General features: G+C 39.2%; 1 protein-coding gene across 1 annotated transcript in view; it reads right to left on the bottom strand.

Moving 5' to 3' along the window:
• Positions 1-17,006, bottom strand: part of MARK1 (microtubule affinity regulating kinase 1) — a 97,593-nt gene extending 80,587 nt beyond the window's left edge. The window contains exon 1 of the mRNA XM_019639592.1: positions 16,810-17,006. Within this exon, the coding sequence (XP_019495137.1) occupies positions 16,810-16,860 (51 nt within the window). The 5' untranslated portion in view covers positions 16,861-17,006. The remainder of the gene's footprint in view (positions 1-16,809) is intronic.
• Between the last annotated feature and the right edge of the window lie 6 nt (positions 17,007-17,012).

The following is a 17,012-nucleotide window of genomic DNA, read 5'->3' as shown; positions in this document are numbered from 1 at the left end:
GCCGAGGTGACATGAGATGATGACCAAAGGCTGTGGTGGCTTCGCACATGTTAACTTAGCTAAGCTGGAACTGTATGTCCCAGAATTCCCTTCCCTCCACGGCCCTGGGTTAGTATTGGCCAAAGAGAAATGAGCACAAGGTTTAGAAGGCAGAACTGAAACAGCGGCGTTTTATATGCTCCGAAGGTCAGGCACACTTGCAGGTCACGCCTGACATTGATGATCAGCTGGCACGTCTTGTGGGCACGGAGCAGCAGCCAGGCCCCGCAGATCCTTCGGCTGCCACTGGGTCACCTTCTCCAGCTGCTCTGAACCCTGGTCCAGGTATCTGTGCAGCTCTGTGATGAAGGGCGTTGGCTTATCCTGCAGGGCACCCCTCTTGGAGGTGGGAAAGCAGTGAGAGAGAGATGCGAGGTCCACTTTGTCCTCAGAGTCCAACGACTTGTTCTTCTCCACTTCCCAGTCATCTTTCCTTCCAGCCTGGCGGCTCTGCGGATTTCAGCCTCTTCACACCAGACTCCAAAGCACACCCATATACAGAGTGCTTGACCAGTTCCCACAATGTGACTTTCACCCCACAGGGAAAGCCTTCATGGATACAGCACACAGGATCCTGCTTCCAGGACTGAACTCAGATGATATAATACAGCAAAACTGCAATGGTCTTCCTTTTAAAAGGTAGCTGAACATGGGACTGTATTCGTAGTTTAAGTCACTATTACATAAACTTGACTATGGTGAAATTAATTCCTTTGAATTAAAAAAAAAACCTATCAAGCATCATTTTTAGTAAAATGACAAGAACTGTGTTTCCTTAACAGAGAAGGACAAAGACAGAATTAGCAGGGCTTTTCAGAACTCCACCAAAACCTTGCTCATCAAGCCATTATCTGTAACTTCTGAAGGGCCAAAATATAAACATTAGGATTCCGAACAGTCAATAGAAAAAAACATTGTATTCCAGTATACACAATGACATTATCAAAATTATCTTCAACTTGTAAATGCCTGACTTAAGACTTGCCTTTATATTTGGGGTTAGATCAATGCAGTCTCAAGAGAGATTCCATTATCATGTTTAATGCAGTAATCAAGTCTAAGGGTATCTGTTCAGTCTGAAGAAGGAATGTACTGACATGAAGAAAATGTGAAGCCTGGGGAAAAGGGAAGCCCAAAGAACATGAGTTTAGTCGAGTGCTTCCATCACTGCAGGGCAGGACAAAGAGCATATCCTGATGAGCAACTGTGAACTGTTCTCATCACCTTGGTTTTGACTCTTTGTTCCTTTGGTAGCATTACCAAAATATGCAATATACACCTAATAACTTGAAACCGACCACCCTTCCGACCAGATTCTGTATTACACTCATTTTACAGGTCAGGAAAGATGCCTAATGTCATACACCTTGTAAACGACTGAAGCTGGGGATAAACCAACCCCAGGGGTGTCACAAGCTATAATGTTTGTGCCCTTTATTACACAACACCACAGGTATGGCCACTGCCACTGAGAACCCCGATGCCACCTGCAGATAACTCAGCTTCTCGCTTGGTTTTCTTACACTCGGTGGAAGCATACCAGCAAACCAGAAAGTTCACTTCACATTGTAAATTTAATACAATTTTTTGTATTAAAATTTAATACACTTACAAAGATTTTTTGGTGTAAAAAGGAACATAAACCCATGACTCAGAGTACAGAAATTTTTAAAAATTAAAGTCATGTGTAATCCAGCAACCCTGAGGCAAGCACTTAAAACTTCAGCATATTTGCTTCCTCTATCTAAAGGGAACAACAATAACAGCAGCAGCGAACACACTCACACAGCTTCTACTAGGCACCGAGCACTGTGTGTGGTCAACCATTTAAACCTCATGACAGCCCTGCAAGGTGGGCACGACTGTTATTCCATTTTACAGGTACAGAATCTGAGCCATAAAGAAATGACCTGGCTTTCCAAGGTCATGGAGCTAACAAATGGCAGCGTTGGGATTTGAAGCTCCTCAGAGCACATGCCTTGACCATGAAGTTACACTGCCTGTGACTGAACTGAGGTGTACTAAGGGCGGTCACCCCTCTTCAGGAGGCAGACAGAGAATGGAGGAGCCTGTGTTTTATTTTTAGAGGCATTCTTCCCTAAAATACTCTCCTGTACACCCCCAAAAATCCTCTGGGAGGTCTTTCACTACTGCTTGCCAGAAGACATCAACTGAGTCCCCAGGGCATAAAAGAAAACATTGGTTTAAATTTATATCTAAAAATATGGCATTAAACTCTTTTAGAAACTTCCTAGTTCTTTCACTCCTACAAGTACAAAAACCTTACAGCATGCCAGAAATTACAATAGATGTTTGTCCTTAAATCACTAAATTTGATTGAATTTAACACTCTTGTAGTCAAAGCTCTATTCTAAGACTTTCAGTTCGAATATGTTGACATATACATAAACATAACAAAATCTAGTAATTACTCCCTAATAGAAGCTAATAATCATATCAACGTAAATGTCAATGCACTTTCTAAATAAATTTTTTGGAGTACAGTCAAATTTTAACTGATGACTTTAACTTACGAACATGAATATGAGGGATTCAGCGGAAATCTCTCTTGAAAACGCCTCAACAGTTCATTTAAAAAAAAAAAAAGACTAGAGTTTAAAAAAGCAAATCTTGTGTTTCCATAGCCCCCCTCAGATTCTTAAAGTACTCCAAAGTTTTCCAGAGAATGAGCGAACCTTAGCTGTATATATTTTGTGAACATTCATCGAACAGCTACTATGCACACAGCACTGTGCTAAAGTACGTTAGGAGGGGGAATTTATGTTGCTGATCTATTCTTGCTGTTTTTAATACAAGACAGCAAGCAGTTCTGAAAATTTCTGAAAGCCAATCATGCCAGGCGCCACTGCTTGACCCATTTGGGAAGCAGTAATGGCGTTCTTGCCCTCGAGGAGTTTGCAGCATTAAATGCGGGGCAGGTTTAAGAAAATTACAGTACAGTGTGAAAGTACTGACGCAAAGTGCATACCAGGTAGGATCATCAATGTGACAAATACTCACTTCCGGCAGAAAGGAGAGTAGAGTCCCCTCCTTGACTGACCCTTCCTCCCTTTGGTTTCTCTCCCCTTCTGGAGAGGAAGGTAGAAGAAAAGGGTGGAAGTAATCCACAAGCTCCTAGCAGTCTTCTTCTCTATTCAAGGCATGTCCTTTAGGCACTAGCAGGTAAGGATTTACTAGAAAGTCTATTCCCCAGGTTTAAAAAAGTGGCCATAGTTACGTGATTTATTTCCCTCCAGTTTTTGATATTTAAACAGCAACCAGAAAGAATCTAGAGTGGCCAGGAAGATCAATGACATGATTTAGCAGTGTTATTCAGTCAATAAATAATTTCTATAGAGAAAAGTATGCAAGCCAGTTTATAGATAAGTACCAAAAGGAGAGGACCCAGTAAGTGACAGAAGGACGCAGGGTTAAATGACTTACCCAAGTCATTTAATGATAAACAGCAAGTGATGACAAACTAGCTAGTGACTCAGCAGCTAAATAACCTTCCCCTTAGGTCAACTATATTCACCACTGATGAAAATCACAGAGACTGGATGTCATAAAAGAATAATGACTTGCCAGTCCCAGCATTTGCTAAATCCTTGTCCTAGCCCCTTGAGATCACATGCCTTTTGCTCTATATCTGGAGAGGCTCTAATTTCTGGCTTACTAATGGTTTTATGGTTACCATGGGCTTCTCTAACTTCCTCCCAATACATATTACACTATGTGTATGGGATTTCATCAAAAAATGTGACTCTTTTCTTAACTGGTGTTAAAGAAATAATTATTCTGACACTTGTTAAAATGGTAAGGGAAACTTTATTCAAGATTACTGCAACGGGTATTACGACAGGGGAGAGGGATCAAGTTCTGAGTACAGCAATGACAGCTGGAGATTTATGGCCAAGGTGCAGAGGAAGGGGGTCAGTGTTTGGAAAATTACAACAGGAAGACATGGAGGGTGGGGAATTCTGGCTAAACTAGCGTAACAGGATTTTTGCTGAAGGCAGGTCTAGAACTAAGAGAGCAAAGGTATGGGACGAGGAGCTTGATTAGATATCCAGGGTGGCCGGGTATCAAGGGTGGGTTGATCTCACAATGGACTAGCAGAATTCCTTGTTAAGACTGGGCTGTGCAGGAAGGCCAAGGTTAAACCCTAGTTAAGAAGACTCAGAGGAGCCTAACTGAACTAGGATCAAGGTGCGAGTCTTGGTCACTAGCACTGCCATCTCCCCTCCACCAAACCCTTCTCCCAAGATGTCAAAGTTTTAAAAACTACTAGATTAAAGACTCTTTCGTGGGTCATGACAGAAAGCAGGCCATGAAATTTTAAAGCTGGAGTGTTTCTAAAGCACACAGGCGCACAGAGAATACAAATCTAATCATTACTGACCCTCTACTTAAATCATCCAATGGTGACCACTGCCTCCAGGAACAATTCTTGCTAAGGCATGCTGGCCCCTGCCTAGTCTCCTGCCCAGACCTCTCACTAAATGTTGCCCTCCCCCCCGTCCCCTCCTCTGAACTTTACACTCAGGGCCTCTGTGCTTCCCGCTCCTTCTGCCCAGTAGTCTCCTCTTCCCACCAACTCAATTTTCCACACAGCCACTTGGCAACGGAGAGCTTATCTTTCAAGCTTTACTCGGTTCAGAGGCTATGAACCTTTCTGGAGCACTCCCTCCCGTGTCCCCTTCCTTCTGTATTCTGTGTTCTGATCACTCAGATGACAAGGAACTGGAACTCTCGATTGCACTTGTTTGTCTCTGTGTCTGTCTCCGTCTTCAGGCTCTGAGTCCCTCCAGAGCAGGGAACAGGTTTCACTGGCCTTTGTACCCCTACCATCTCCAGTTGAGATGAAACAAACAGAAAAGGAAATAAAAGCAAACCCTCTTTTGAAATTGTGAAAGCAGCACTGTTGATCCCCAAAAGAAAGGCACTCATGCTTTAAAGGTTTAAAATAAACCTGTTACTATATCCTTTACAGGGAGTTCATCAAAACTTGGGATGCTTCTCAGCTTTTGATTTGTTTACAACCTCAACTAAACTGATACAGTGATCAAAACAGTATTAAATAATACTTTCTCAGAAAAAAGAATCGGCCCATAACCAAAGGCATTATATGGCGAGCTCTTTTATTTTGCTGCCACCCACCCCTCCCAATATAGTTAACCAGAAAAAGCTGGGAGAAGGCAGGAAAGAACGTGAAATTCCTTATCACCCCTTCCTCAATCACAGACCCACAAATGCCACACACGTCTACCTGATTCTCTCTAAGCCAGACAATTCCCTGCTATTTTCTACTGCTCTCATCACCTGCTGAAAGGACTGATTCATCATTAGCCCACCTTCTATAATAAACATCAACCATAATTCTTGTTTCATTTTAACCAAAAGACGAGATTCAGTACAACATAATTATCATCATCACATAATGCACTGGTTTCAATCCTAGCCAGTGGGTAGCAGAATTACCTTGGGTTTATGAAAATAGAGATTCCTGGACCCCACCCTAGAGCAACTGAGGAAGAACATAGTGAGGGAGAGAGCAGGGGTTAGAGAAATGTGAATTTGAAATGATGTCCCCAGCTGGTTATACACTCACTGTACTTGAGAATAAATCATCTTGATTTATGAAATTGTTACGATATACAGAAGTAATGCTGGTGGTAACCCCTGACCCCAAAGTACTTTCAATTGAGTTAGGAAAATAAAGTTTACACACATTGGAATTACAAAACAATGCTAAACTCTATGGTGCAGAATGGTCTTCAAACTTTATATCAAGCACCCCTACCTTTAACAATTTTTAAGTATGGACCACTTTAGAAATGCTGATGCAAAAATTACATAGGTATTGCTTTACTAACAGATTATGTACATTAAAAAATATAAAAAAGATGAAAAGATTTTGGAAATATTAAATTTTAATGATACAAACTTTTCAGTGATTTATAAAACATTACTAATATTATGCAATATATAAGTATATTTCTTGATATTTTCAAATCATGTCATTAGGTTTAACAGAGACTTGAAGGACTGGTGGTTAAGTACAGTTTATACTGGTACTTGATTTCAATGACTATCATACCTAAAGACAGTACCTCACACAAATCAAAGTAGTGCATTATTGGTTTCATTTCTTTAATTATGATGCTTGTATTTCGATCTATCCACCAATTATGTGGAAATTTTTTATAAAAGCAATGTTAGTAGAAACTCTCCCTCATGACAATGAGCTGTTCTTGGAAACTAATCATTTTAATAATTATAACAAATGGCTTCTACAATGTATTAAGACTTTTGATCTGGAAGTTTTATAAACAGGTTAGAAAATTGTCCACCTAAAACTCCTTCATTGATCCAGGATCCCCAGAGGAGACTAAAATGCCCCAGGTCTATAGGGACTCCCAGTAGGGGCAAACACAAACCTTCTCTAGAAGAAGGTATCCTCAATTTAGGCTCCCAAGTTTCACACAGATAAAAATCAGGCAAATAAGAGTTTATCAGCAAAGACCAACAAATACAAAAAGAAACAGTGAATGAGAATCAGTAGATACAAACAATAAACCTAAATCTCCAGGGACTTCAGATAATGGATTTTCCGGGTACAGAATGTAAACAACTATATACTAAATGTTTAAGAAAATGAAGACGAAATCACAAAAATAAGTGAGAAACAAGAGACTATAAAAAAGGCCAGAATGACTTGAGAGAAAACCTTAGAACTTTTAGAAATGAAAAACGATAAAATTAAAAATGCAACAGATGGGTAAAGAGAAGACCTGGACCAAAGTTTAAAAATCTGACTTTTCTGGGAACTACCCAAGGACTGGTTTCTGTACAGCTCTACTCAGGGTGCTGATGGGAATCAGCTAACGCTAGATGCCTGGGAACTGCTGAGAACAAGACTGCCCAGGGCACTGCTGCTTCAGAGGCACTACAGTACTGAAGACAGACAGCAGAGGGAGCAAGACATTAAGAGCTCCCAAGAAAAAGAAACCACAAATCTCTGGTCAGGAATCTATGCACACAAGTTGAGAAGACACACCTACAGAAAAGGTTTGAGAGTCCTGAGTATCTCCAGCTGGGCTGAATGGTGAAGATCTTTCCATGTATCAAGCCAGGCTTAAAAGACTGGGATAGGTAGCCATTTTTTCTAAACGCATGGATACTAATACAAACTTACAAGGAGCAGAAAGAAACAGCAAAATGGCCCAATCACGGGGAAAAAAATAAATCTCCATAAGCGAACCCTAAAGAAACAAAGGTATGTGTATTACCAACAAAGAATTCAAAATAACTGACATAAAGATGCTCAATGAGTTCATGCAAATGATGCGAGAAAACGAGAATTTCAACAAAGAGATAGGAAATATATTTTAAAAATCAAACAGAAATTTTGGAGCAAAAGAATGCAATAACTAAACTGAAAAAAATACATTAGAGGGGTTCAACCACAGGCTTGATCAAGCAGAAGAAAGAATCAGTGAACTTGAAGACACGTTGTTTGAAATGATCTAGTCAGAAAAGCAAAAAGAAAAAAATAATGAAAAAGAGTGAAGGAAGTCTAAGGGGCTTATAGGATACCATAAAATGGAGCAATATACACATTAGGGGAGTCCGATAAAGAGAAAAGAGAAAGCTTATTTAAAAAACAAATGGCTGAAAGTTCTCAAATATGGACAAGAAATGTACATCCAGATGTAAGAAATCCAAGAGAAAATTAGGATAAATGCAAAGATGTCTACTTGTCAAAAGTCAAAGACAGAATTCTGAAAGCAGCAAAAAAAAAAAAAAAGCAACTTGTTGACACATACAAAGGAAACCCCATAAGCCTAACAGCAGATTTCTCAGCAGAAAACTTGGAGACCAGGAAAAAAATGTGATTATATATTCAAACTGCTAAAAGAAAAAAACCTGCCAACCAAGACGCTATATCCAGCAGAACCGTCCTTCAAAAATGAAGGAGAGATATAAAAACTTTCAGAGATAAACAAAAGCTGGGGGAGTTCATCACCACTCAAACTGCCTTATAAGAAATGCTAAAGGAAGTCATTCAAGTTGAAACAAAAGGATGCTAAACAGCAACAGGAAAGCACATGGAAATATAAAGTTTGCTGGTAAAGGGGAATATATAAACAAATACAGAATACTATAATATTGAAATGATAGTGTATTTTAATTCTGGTATAGAAGTTAAAAGACACAAGCATTTAAACAACTATAACAAAAATATATTCATGGTTACACATATAAAAAGATTTAATTTGTGGCATCATAATATAAAATGTACAGGAAGGAGTTGTAAAAGTGTAGAATTTTTGTATGAGATTGAAGTAGTTATCAGTTTTAAATAGATTGTTATAACTATAAGGTGTTTTAAGTAAGCCCCATGGTAACCACAAAAAAAGTACTTATAGAAGATACACAAAAGAAAATGAGAAAGGAATCAAAGCGTGTCACAACAAAAAAACAACAAAATACACAGAGAGCAAGAGATGTTAACAGGAACAAAAAACTACAAAACAGACAGAAAACAATAAATAAAATAGCAAAGGTTAAATCCTTCCCTATCATAACTACTTTAAATATAAATGGATTAAATTCCCCAATCAAAAGACATAGAGTGGCTAAACAGATTAAAAGAAAAAAAATCCAACTATATGCTGCCTAGGACACATATATGCTGAAAGTGAAAGGATGTAAAAATATATCCATGCAAATGGTAACCAAAACAGAGCACAGTCATACTTACAGCAGACAAAATAGACTTTAAGTCAAAAACTGTCACAAGAGACAAAAAAGGATATTATATAATGATTAAAGGGTCAATTCACTAGAAAGATATAGCAATTATAAATATTTATAGACCCAACTTCAGAGCACGTAAATATATGAAGCAAACATTTTCAGAACTGAAGGAAGAAATAGACAGCAACATAATTACAGATTTCACTGCTCTACTTTCAATAATGGACAGAACATCCAGATAGAAAATCAAGAAGGAAATAGAGGACTTGGACAATACCATAGACTAAATGGACCTAAGAGAAATATACAGAATATTTAACTCAACAGCAGCAGAAAATACATTCTGCTCAAATGCACACGGTGCATTCTCCAGTATAGATCACACCAGGTCACAAAACAAATCAACAAATTTAATTATACTGAATTCATACCAAGTATTTTATCCAAACTGATGATATGAAACTAGAAATCAATAACAGGAAGAAAACTGAAAAATTCACAAACGTGGAAATTAAACAATGCATTCTTAAACAACCAATGGGCCAAAGAAGAAATCAAAAGGGAGATTAGAAATTTCTTAAAACAAATGAAAACATGATAAGCAAAAATTTATGGGATGTAGCAAAAGCAGTACTAAGAGGGACGTTTATAGCAATAAATTCCTACATTTAAAAAAAGAGATATCTCAAATAACCTAACTCTACACCTCAGGAACTAGAAAAAGAAGAAAAACCCAAGCCCAAAGCTAGCAGTAGGAAGAAAATTATAATAAAGATTATAGTAAAAATAAATGAGATAGAGAATAGAATAGAAAAGTCAACAAAGAGTTGGTTTTTTGAAAAGATCAACAAAAGACAAATATTTAGTTAGACAAACTAAAAAGAAAAAAAAGAGAGGGAGAAGACTTCAACAAAATCGGAAATGAGAGAGGAGATATCGCAACCGATGCCACAGAAATAAAGTCTCATAAGAGACTATTATGAACAATTATATGCCAACAAATCAGAAAACCTATAAGAAATGGAGAAATTCCTACAAACATACAATCTACTAAAACTGAACCATAAAGAAATAGAAAATCTGAACAGATCTGTAACTAGTACAGAGACTAACTTTGTAATTTTAAAACTTCCAACAGAGAAATGTCAAGTACCAGATGGCTTTACTAGTGAATGCCACCAAACATTTAAAGAAGAATTAAAACCAATCCTTCTCAAACTATTCCAAAAATTGAAGAGTACATTTCCTAACTCATTGGTATGATGCCAGCATTACTCTAATACCAAAGCTAGAAAAGAGAGATTACCAGAAAAGAAAACTACAGGCCAATAATCCTAATGGATATAAATGTAAAATCCTAAGCAAAATGTTAGCAAACCAAATTTAACAGCACATTAAAGGATCCTACACCATGACCAAATGGGATACATCCCTGTAATACAAAGATGGTTCAACATAGGATAATCAATGTGACACACCACATTAACAGAACAAAGGATAAAAATCACATGATCATGTCTGTTGACACAGAAAAGGCATTAGACAAAAAATTCAACATGCTTTCATGATAAAAAGTCTCAACCCTCTAGGAATAGAAGAATTATGTGAACACAAAAATGGCCATATATGAAAAGCCCACAGTTAACATCATTTTCCATGGTGAAAAACTGAAAGCTTTTCCTCTAAGATCAAGAACAATACAAAGTTGCCCGCTCTTGCCACTTACATTCAACATAGTACTCTAAGTCCTAGCCAAAGCAATTAGGCAAGAAAAAGAAATGAAAAACATCCAAATTGGAGAGGAAGAAATAAAAGTATCTCTGTTCTCAGAGGACGTGATCTTATGTATAGAAAACACTACAGATTACACACACGCACACACACATGCACACGTGCACAAACAAACTGTTACAACTATAAATAAATTCAGTTAAGTTGCAGGATACAAAATCAACAAACAAAAATAACTTGTGTTTCTACACCATAACAATAAATAATGCAAAAAGGAAATTAAGAAAATAATCTCATTTACAATAGTATCAAAATCAATAAACTACTTAGGAATAAGCTTAAGCAAGGAGGGAAAAGGCTTGTATACTGAAAACTACAAAACGTTGCTAAGAGAAACTAAAAAAGGCACAAATCAATGGAAAGACATCCTGTGTTCATGGATTGGAAGATTTACTATTGATAAAATGGCCATACCACCAAAAGAGACCTACAGGTTCAACATAATCCCTATGAATACCCCAGCAGCATTTTTTACAGAAACAGAAACACTAATCCTAAAACTCATATGGAACCACAAGAACCCTAAATTGTTTAAACAATCTTGAGAAAGAAGTAAAAAGCTGGAGGCCTCACAATTTCTGACTTCAAAACACATTACAAAGCTAAAATAATCAAAACAGTATGATACTGACATAAAGACCAGACACGGACCAACGGAATAGAATCGAGAGCCCAGAAATAAACCTATGCATGCACGTATGATCAAATGATCTTTGACAAGGGTGCCAAGAATACACAAGGGGGAACGACAGTCTTTTCAACAAATAAAATGCAAAAAGAAAATTAAGAAAACAATCTCATTTACAATAGCATCAATAGTGCTGGAAAAACTAGATATCCAGAAATTGGACCTTTCTCTTATATTATACTCAAAAATCAACTCAAAATGGATTAAAGACTTAAATGTAATACCTGAAACTGCAAAACTCCTAGAAGAAAACGTAAGAAAAAAATTTGACTATGTTGTCCTTGGACATCATTTCATAGATAGGACACCAAAACCAAAGGCAATCAAGGTAAAAATACATCAAACCAAAAAGCTTCTGCACATACTAATATAGAATAATATCTAACGTCCACTGTAATTGAAAATTAATTAATTAATTTTTAAAAAGCTTCTGTACAGCAAAGGAAATAATCAACAGGGTGAAAAAGCAACCTGTGTATGAAGACAATATTTGTAAACCATATCCCTGAAAAGTTAATATCTAAAATATCTAAGTAATTCCTACAATTCAATAGCAGACAACAAAACCTGATTTTTAAAAAAGGACAAAGGACTTGAATAGGTGTTTCTCTAAAGAAGTTGTACAAATGGCCAACAGACATACGAAAAGATGCTCAACATCACTAGTTATCAGGGAAATGCAAAACCATAATGAGATATCACTTCACACCTCTTAGGGTGGCCATTATAAAAAACAAAACAAAACCAGACAGTAACAACTGTTGGTGAAGATGAGGAGAAACTGGAACACTTGTGCAGTGTTAGCAGGAAGGAAAATGGTGCAGTCATGTGGAAAACAGTATGGAGTTTCTCAAAAAATTAAAACTAGACCCAGTAATCCCACTTTTAGGTATTTATTCAAAAAAATAGAAATCCGGATTTCAAAGAGATAGCTGCACTCCTATGTTCACTGCAGCATTATTCACAACAGCCAAAAAAGGTAAACAACCCAAACGTCCATCAACAGATTAATGGGTAAAGAATCTCTTATATACATTCAATGGCATATTTTTCCACCATAATAAGGAAGGAATTCTGTTACACACCACAGGGATGCATCTTGAGGACTTTATGCTAAGTGAAATTAGCCAGCCATAGAATGACTAATACTGCAGTGATTCCTCTTAAACAAGGTATCCAAAGTCATCAAACTTATAGAAGCAGGAAGTCAGAATTGTGGTTGCCTGGGGCTAGGGAGAAGGGAAAATGGAAACTGTAGTTCAATGGGTATAAAGCTTCAGTCATGCAAGACGAAGAAGTTCTAGAGATCTGATGTAAACATTGTGCCTACTGTTCACAGTCCTGTACTGTACACTTAGCAATGTGTTAAGAGCACAGGTCTCATGTTATGTGTTTTTTTACCACAATGAAAAACAAATTCAACAGAGCGGTTAACAGTGATTTAAATGCAGCCAAACAAATTTGGCTAATTGAAACATAGACCTAAACATATTATATACAGTAACTGTACTGTAGATTTTACTACAGATTGAAGTGCAGAGAAACAATAAAATAGGGGAAGAAATGAATGAGCGCTTAATTAATACATAAGGAGGATAGAATAAGAAATTTTAGCGTATCTAGCGTACCAGAAGCATTAGAGAGAAGAGAAAGGAAAGGAAATATTCAAAGACATAATGGTTGCTGCATTTCCAAAATTAATGAAAGATATAAATCCACAGAGTTTAGATCGAAACAAATCATACAGCTTGTAGAACAGAAAGGCAGTTGAACTCATGGGAAAAAATGAATGAGAAGTTAAGGCATACGGAGGAGTTAGGGTCTAACATAATCTAATCAGGATCCCAAACGAAACTCTAAGAGACCAAAAGCCAGACACTAATGTATTTTGATGACAAATGAAAAATTCAAAAGGGGAACATTACAGCACTGATCTCTTGTATATTATTCCTAGTCACTGTGCTGAGCACTGGCAAATACAGAACAAAAGAGGCCAAATAAATCAGCAATTAGAGCGCAGCGTGACAGGTCCTGTGACGTGAGGATGCACAGGGCACTGAGCAAACCCAAGGGTAGTGGTTATTAGCCATGATTCCCAGAGGACAAGCTACTGGTTGGCCACCTCAGTGACATCCACTACTTTTACAGTCATCACAGTGAGTTTCAGATCTACGAAAAGAATCGCCAACAAGAGTTCTGTATTAGAAGTTTCAAAATAACTTTAACCAAAGTCCTTTTTAAAACACCCCCGAAAGGAGTCAAATTGATTTTCTTCATACTCATCAAAATTTCATCACAGAAAGCCAGTCTGGGCATTTTGGATCCATAAAAATTAGCATCGTCAGAGTTTTTTCAAAACATGAACAAAAAACTTTCTTCTTGCTCCATTTAAAAGCACATGAGAATAATGGTAATATATATGATCTATATCCACACTGGAACTATCCAAGTATAATCTAACAGAAGACAGGAAAAGAACTATTTCAAATACCCATTCTTTTTCTGGACTTACACTCTTCACAACCTAAAATCAAAACCATTTTGCATAAATTTAATTCTATTATCTGCGACATGGCTCTTCGACTTCATGATAAGTGTTTATTGCCTATAAAATGAATCATTGGTTGTTCTGTTGTGTTTAGCCATTTGAGGCCTCTTAATAATGCACACACAATAATGTACATCGAAGAAAATCCTTCTGAAAAAGTACACCCAGAATATTCTCCAAGAAATCAGTTCTTTCTCACTCTACTATGTACAGTAGTGGTATATAAGAGATCAGTGCTGTAACATCACTCTTTTGAATTTTTAAATTTATTCTCAATATCTATTAGTGACATGGGGAAGGGCATATATTACATACTCCCAAGGATGCAAAATCCAAATACGTTCATGTATGACTGAGCAAATTTGCATATAAACCATAAATGATTTCAATAAAATACCAAGATGGTTTTTTAAATTACCATATTTACTTTAATTTCTAGCAGTAATAAAATGTTTTTAGTTACGTCCTTAATATGCCAAAAGGCTGAAAAGTCTTTCACAGTCATACGAATGTAACTTTTCACATCCATTTTTTAACTGTTAATGACTACAAGCAAATGTACATTTTGAATGCAATACTGGCATTAATCCATTAGCTAACAAGCAGGTTTGTTACTTTATTTCATTGATGAGAGGTAAGGAAGAATAGATAATGACATTTACTATCAACCAGAGAATAAAGAGAGACAAACCAAATTGGTGATTTAAATACCCATCACGGATGGTCCCGCTGCTAAATACCAATAGCACTTATAAACCAATTTAGCTCTATTTACACAGTGTTTTCGACCATACACTGTTTGTTTGGGATTCTATTTACCTTTTCCTGTAAGCTCCTTGAGGGGAGAGGCCTTGTCCTAAATACTACTTCTGTATGGCTTCCAGCTCATAACCAAAGCTAAGTGTATACTTTTATTGATAAATTAACAGCTGTAGTATAATAAATATTTTCCACAGCAATTAGGGAAAAAAATCAGGATGTAGGTAAAGCTCATTGTAGGTATAGTTACATATATAACGTAATGACAACAAGGGGCGAGGCCATAAAAGTGACAGAACTAACATGTTCAGAAACTGAGCCAATGCCTTTTATTACAGCACAATCATTTTCAGAAGATCCAACAAAATTTATCACACGATTACAGCTCAGCTTAAAAAGGCTTTTTTGTCTTACATATGATGCTGCATTTTACATTATTCCTTGGTGCATATTTCTATAATGCTATCTCCCGTCTGAATAAAGTACCTAATTCATACAAGTATGGAAAAAGCTATACATACTATTCAAAACCCAAAAGAAAATAAAAGCAATGTATTTTTCCGCCCTTCCAAGGTTAATGAACGCACACGGGGTTTTGCTAATAAAAACAAAGGTCTTACTTTTCATTCACACTGAAATGACACACTGAATGACAGGGGTCTTTTGAGAGTTCCTGTAGGAAAAATCCTGCACCAACGTGGCTTTAAAAATAAACTTTAATCAGAATCTTCATCTTTTCCCCCTGACCTTCTTCAATCTCTCAAAATTATGTATCAGTTATATTTTTTAAATCAACAGCTATGATGCAAATTAAGTGATAATGGATGCTATCAGCAGACTTATACTATCTTTACCATTTTAAATGCACCACACTAGAGAGGAGAAAAGCATACCCTGACATAAATTCCTAGGTCTTCTAACAATAGCCTCTTCCTAGGATTTCTTCTCCCTTTATATAACGATATTAAGTCACGGCGCTCCCCTGCTCTCCAAGATCAAATAATCTGTTCACACTTCAGAGGTGATTTTGCTGTCTTCTCCCTCCTACCTTTTGTCTAAGAACGCCAAAGGACTTCATTATTGTATTTTACCAACCCTAGGAAGGCACTGGGTACAGCAAGAGCTGGAGAGCCCAACGAGTTAACTAGACAACCAGAGAGACTGCCACCAAAACTTGTCACTCTCTCCACCCCCCCCCCAAAGCTCCTTAAAAGAAGCCGGAAAATCGGCCAAGGCCCTATTTACAGGTCATGAGAGGTTTTGTTGTTTTTTGTTTTTTTTTAAACCGTTCCCCCAGAAGAGCTCGCACACCCATGCACACTCAGTTGTACTTTTCAGAAGGTGGAAACACAACTGATCTTGTTCCCTCGGTTTTCAAGAGTTTAAACACCAGGGACGTCCGTTGGCATCTAGATAAAAACTCCTGAGGGCAAGTTGGTCGGAAACACAGAAAATCCTTCCTTCAAAGGCATACACCTTGTGACACTCCGAGGAGGAGGCGAGATCGCGTCGAACCTGCCCTGATTTATGACCATCGCCTGGAGGAAGGGGCGGCAAGCCCGTGGCTTCCTTTGGCTTTTGCACATTTTGCTGTAACCCCGGGGCCACAGGCAGGCGAAGCTGCAGCTGAAATGCTTCTGCTCCTCCGTCCTGAAGAGTCCCCGCGCCCTGCAAACTCCTCTGCGCACACACACACACACACACACACACACACACACACACACACACACACACACACACACACACACACGCCTCCATCTCGACCGCCACGCTCGTCCCTTCCATCCCGACCGTCCCTCCTTGGTGCCCACGACCCCACACGGGGACACAATGCCACAAACAGCCAAGTCATGGGGCAGCGCGGAGGGGCGGGCGGGGGGAACGCCAGGTGGGGGACGCGGCAGCGGGCTCGTCCGGGACCCGGGCGCCGGCGCTCGGGTGGAGAGGCGGGGTGCCCGGGGAGCGCTGCAGCGATCCGGGATGCCCGCGCTGCCGCCGCCCGCCCCGCTGCCCTCCATCCTCCCCGGGCGGACCCGCTCCGAGCCGAGGGCGCCGCTCGCAGCCCCCCCACCCTCACCCTGGCGGCGAGAGAGGCGGGATGGGGTGAAGAACGGGCTGCGCCGTGGGCGAGGGTCAGGCGGGGCCCCTGCGGCTCGCCGGTGTCCCATCGGGGGGCCGGGGCGGCGCGGGGCCGGAGGAGGGGCCGGCTCCGGCTACTCACATTCTCTGTGTCCCGCTCGTTCACCGTCGGCAATGGCGTCCGGGCCGACATTTTGTGCGGGCGGCGGGGTCGGGCCGGGGTCTCGCGGGCCGGGCGGAGGCGCGCGGTGCAGACGCGGGCCGAGGCCGGGCCGAGCGCTCCCGCAGGCCGCGGGGCGGTGCAACAAGCGGCCGCGGCGCGGAGCAGGGAAGAGGCCGCGGAGG

The sequence above is a fragment of the Hipposideros armiger genome, unplaced genomic scaffold (assembly GCF_001890085.2).
Source record: "Hipposideros armiger isolate ML-2016 unplaced genomic scaffold, ASM189008v1 scaffold_45, whole genome shotgun sequence".
Classification (NCBI taxonomy): domain Eukaryota; kingdom Metazoa; phylum Chordata; class Mammalia; order Chiroptera; family Hipposideridae; genus Hipposideros; species Hipposideros armiger.
This window is presented reverse-complemented; position numbering and strand designations above follow the sequence as displayed.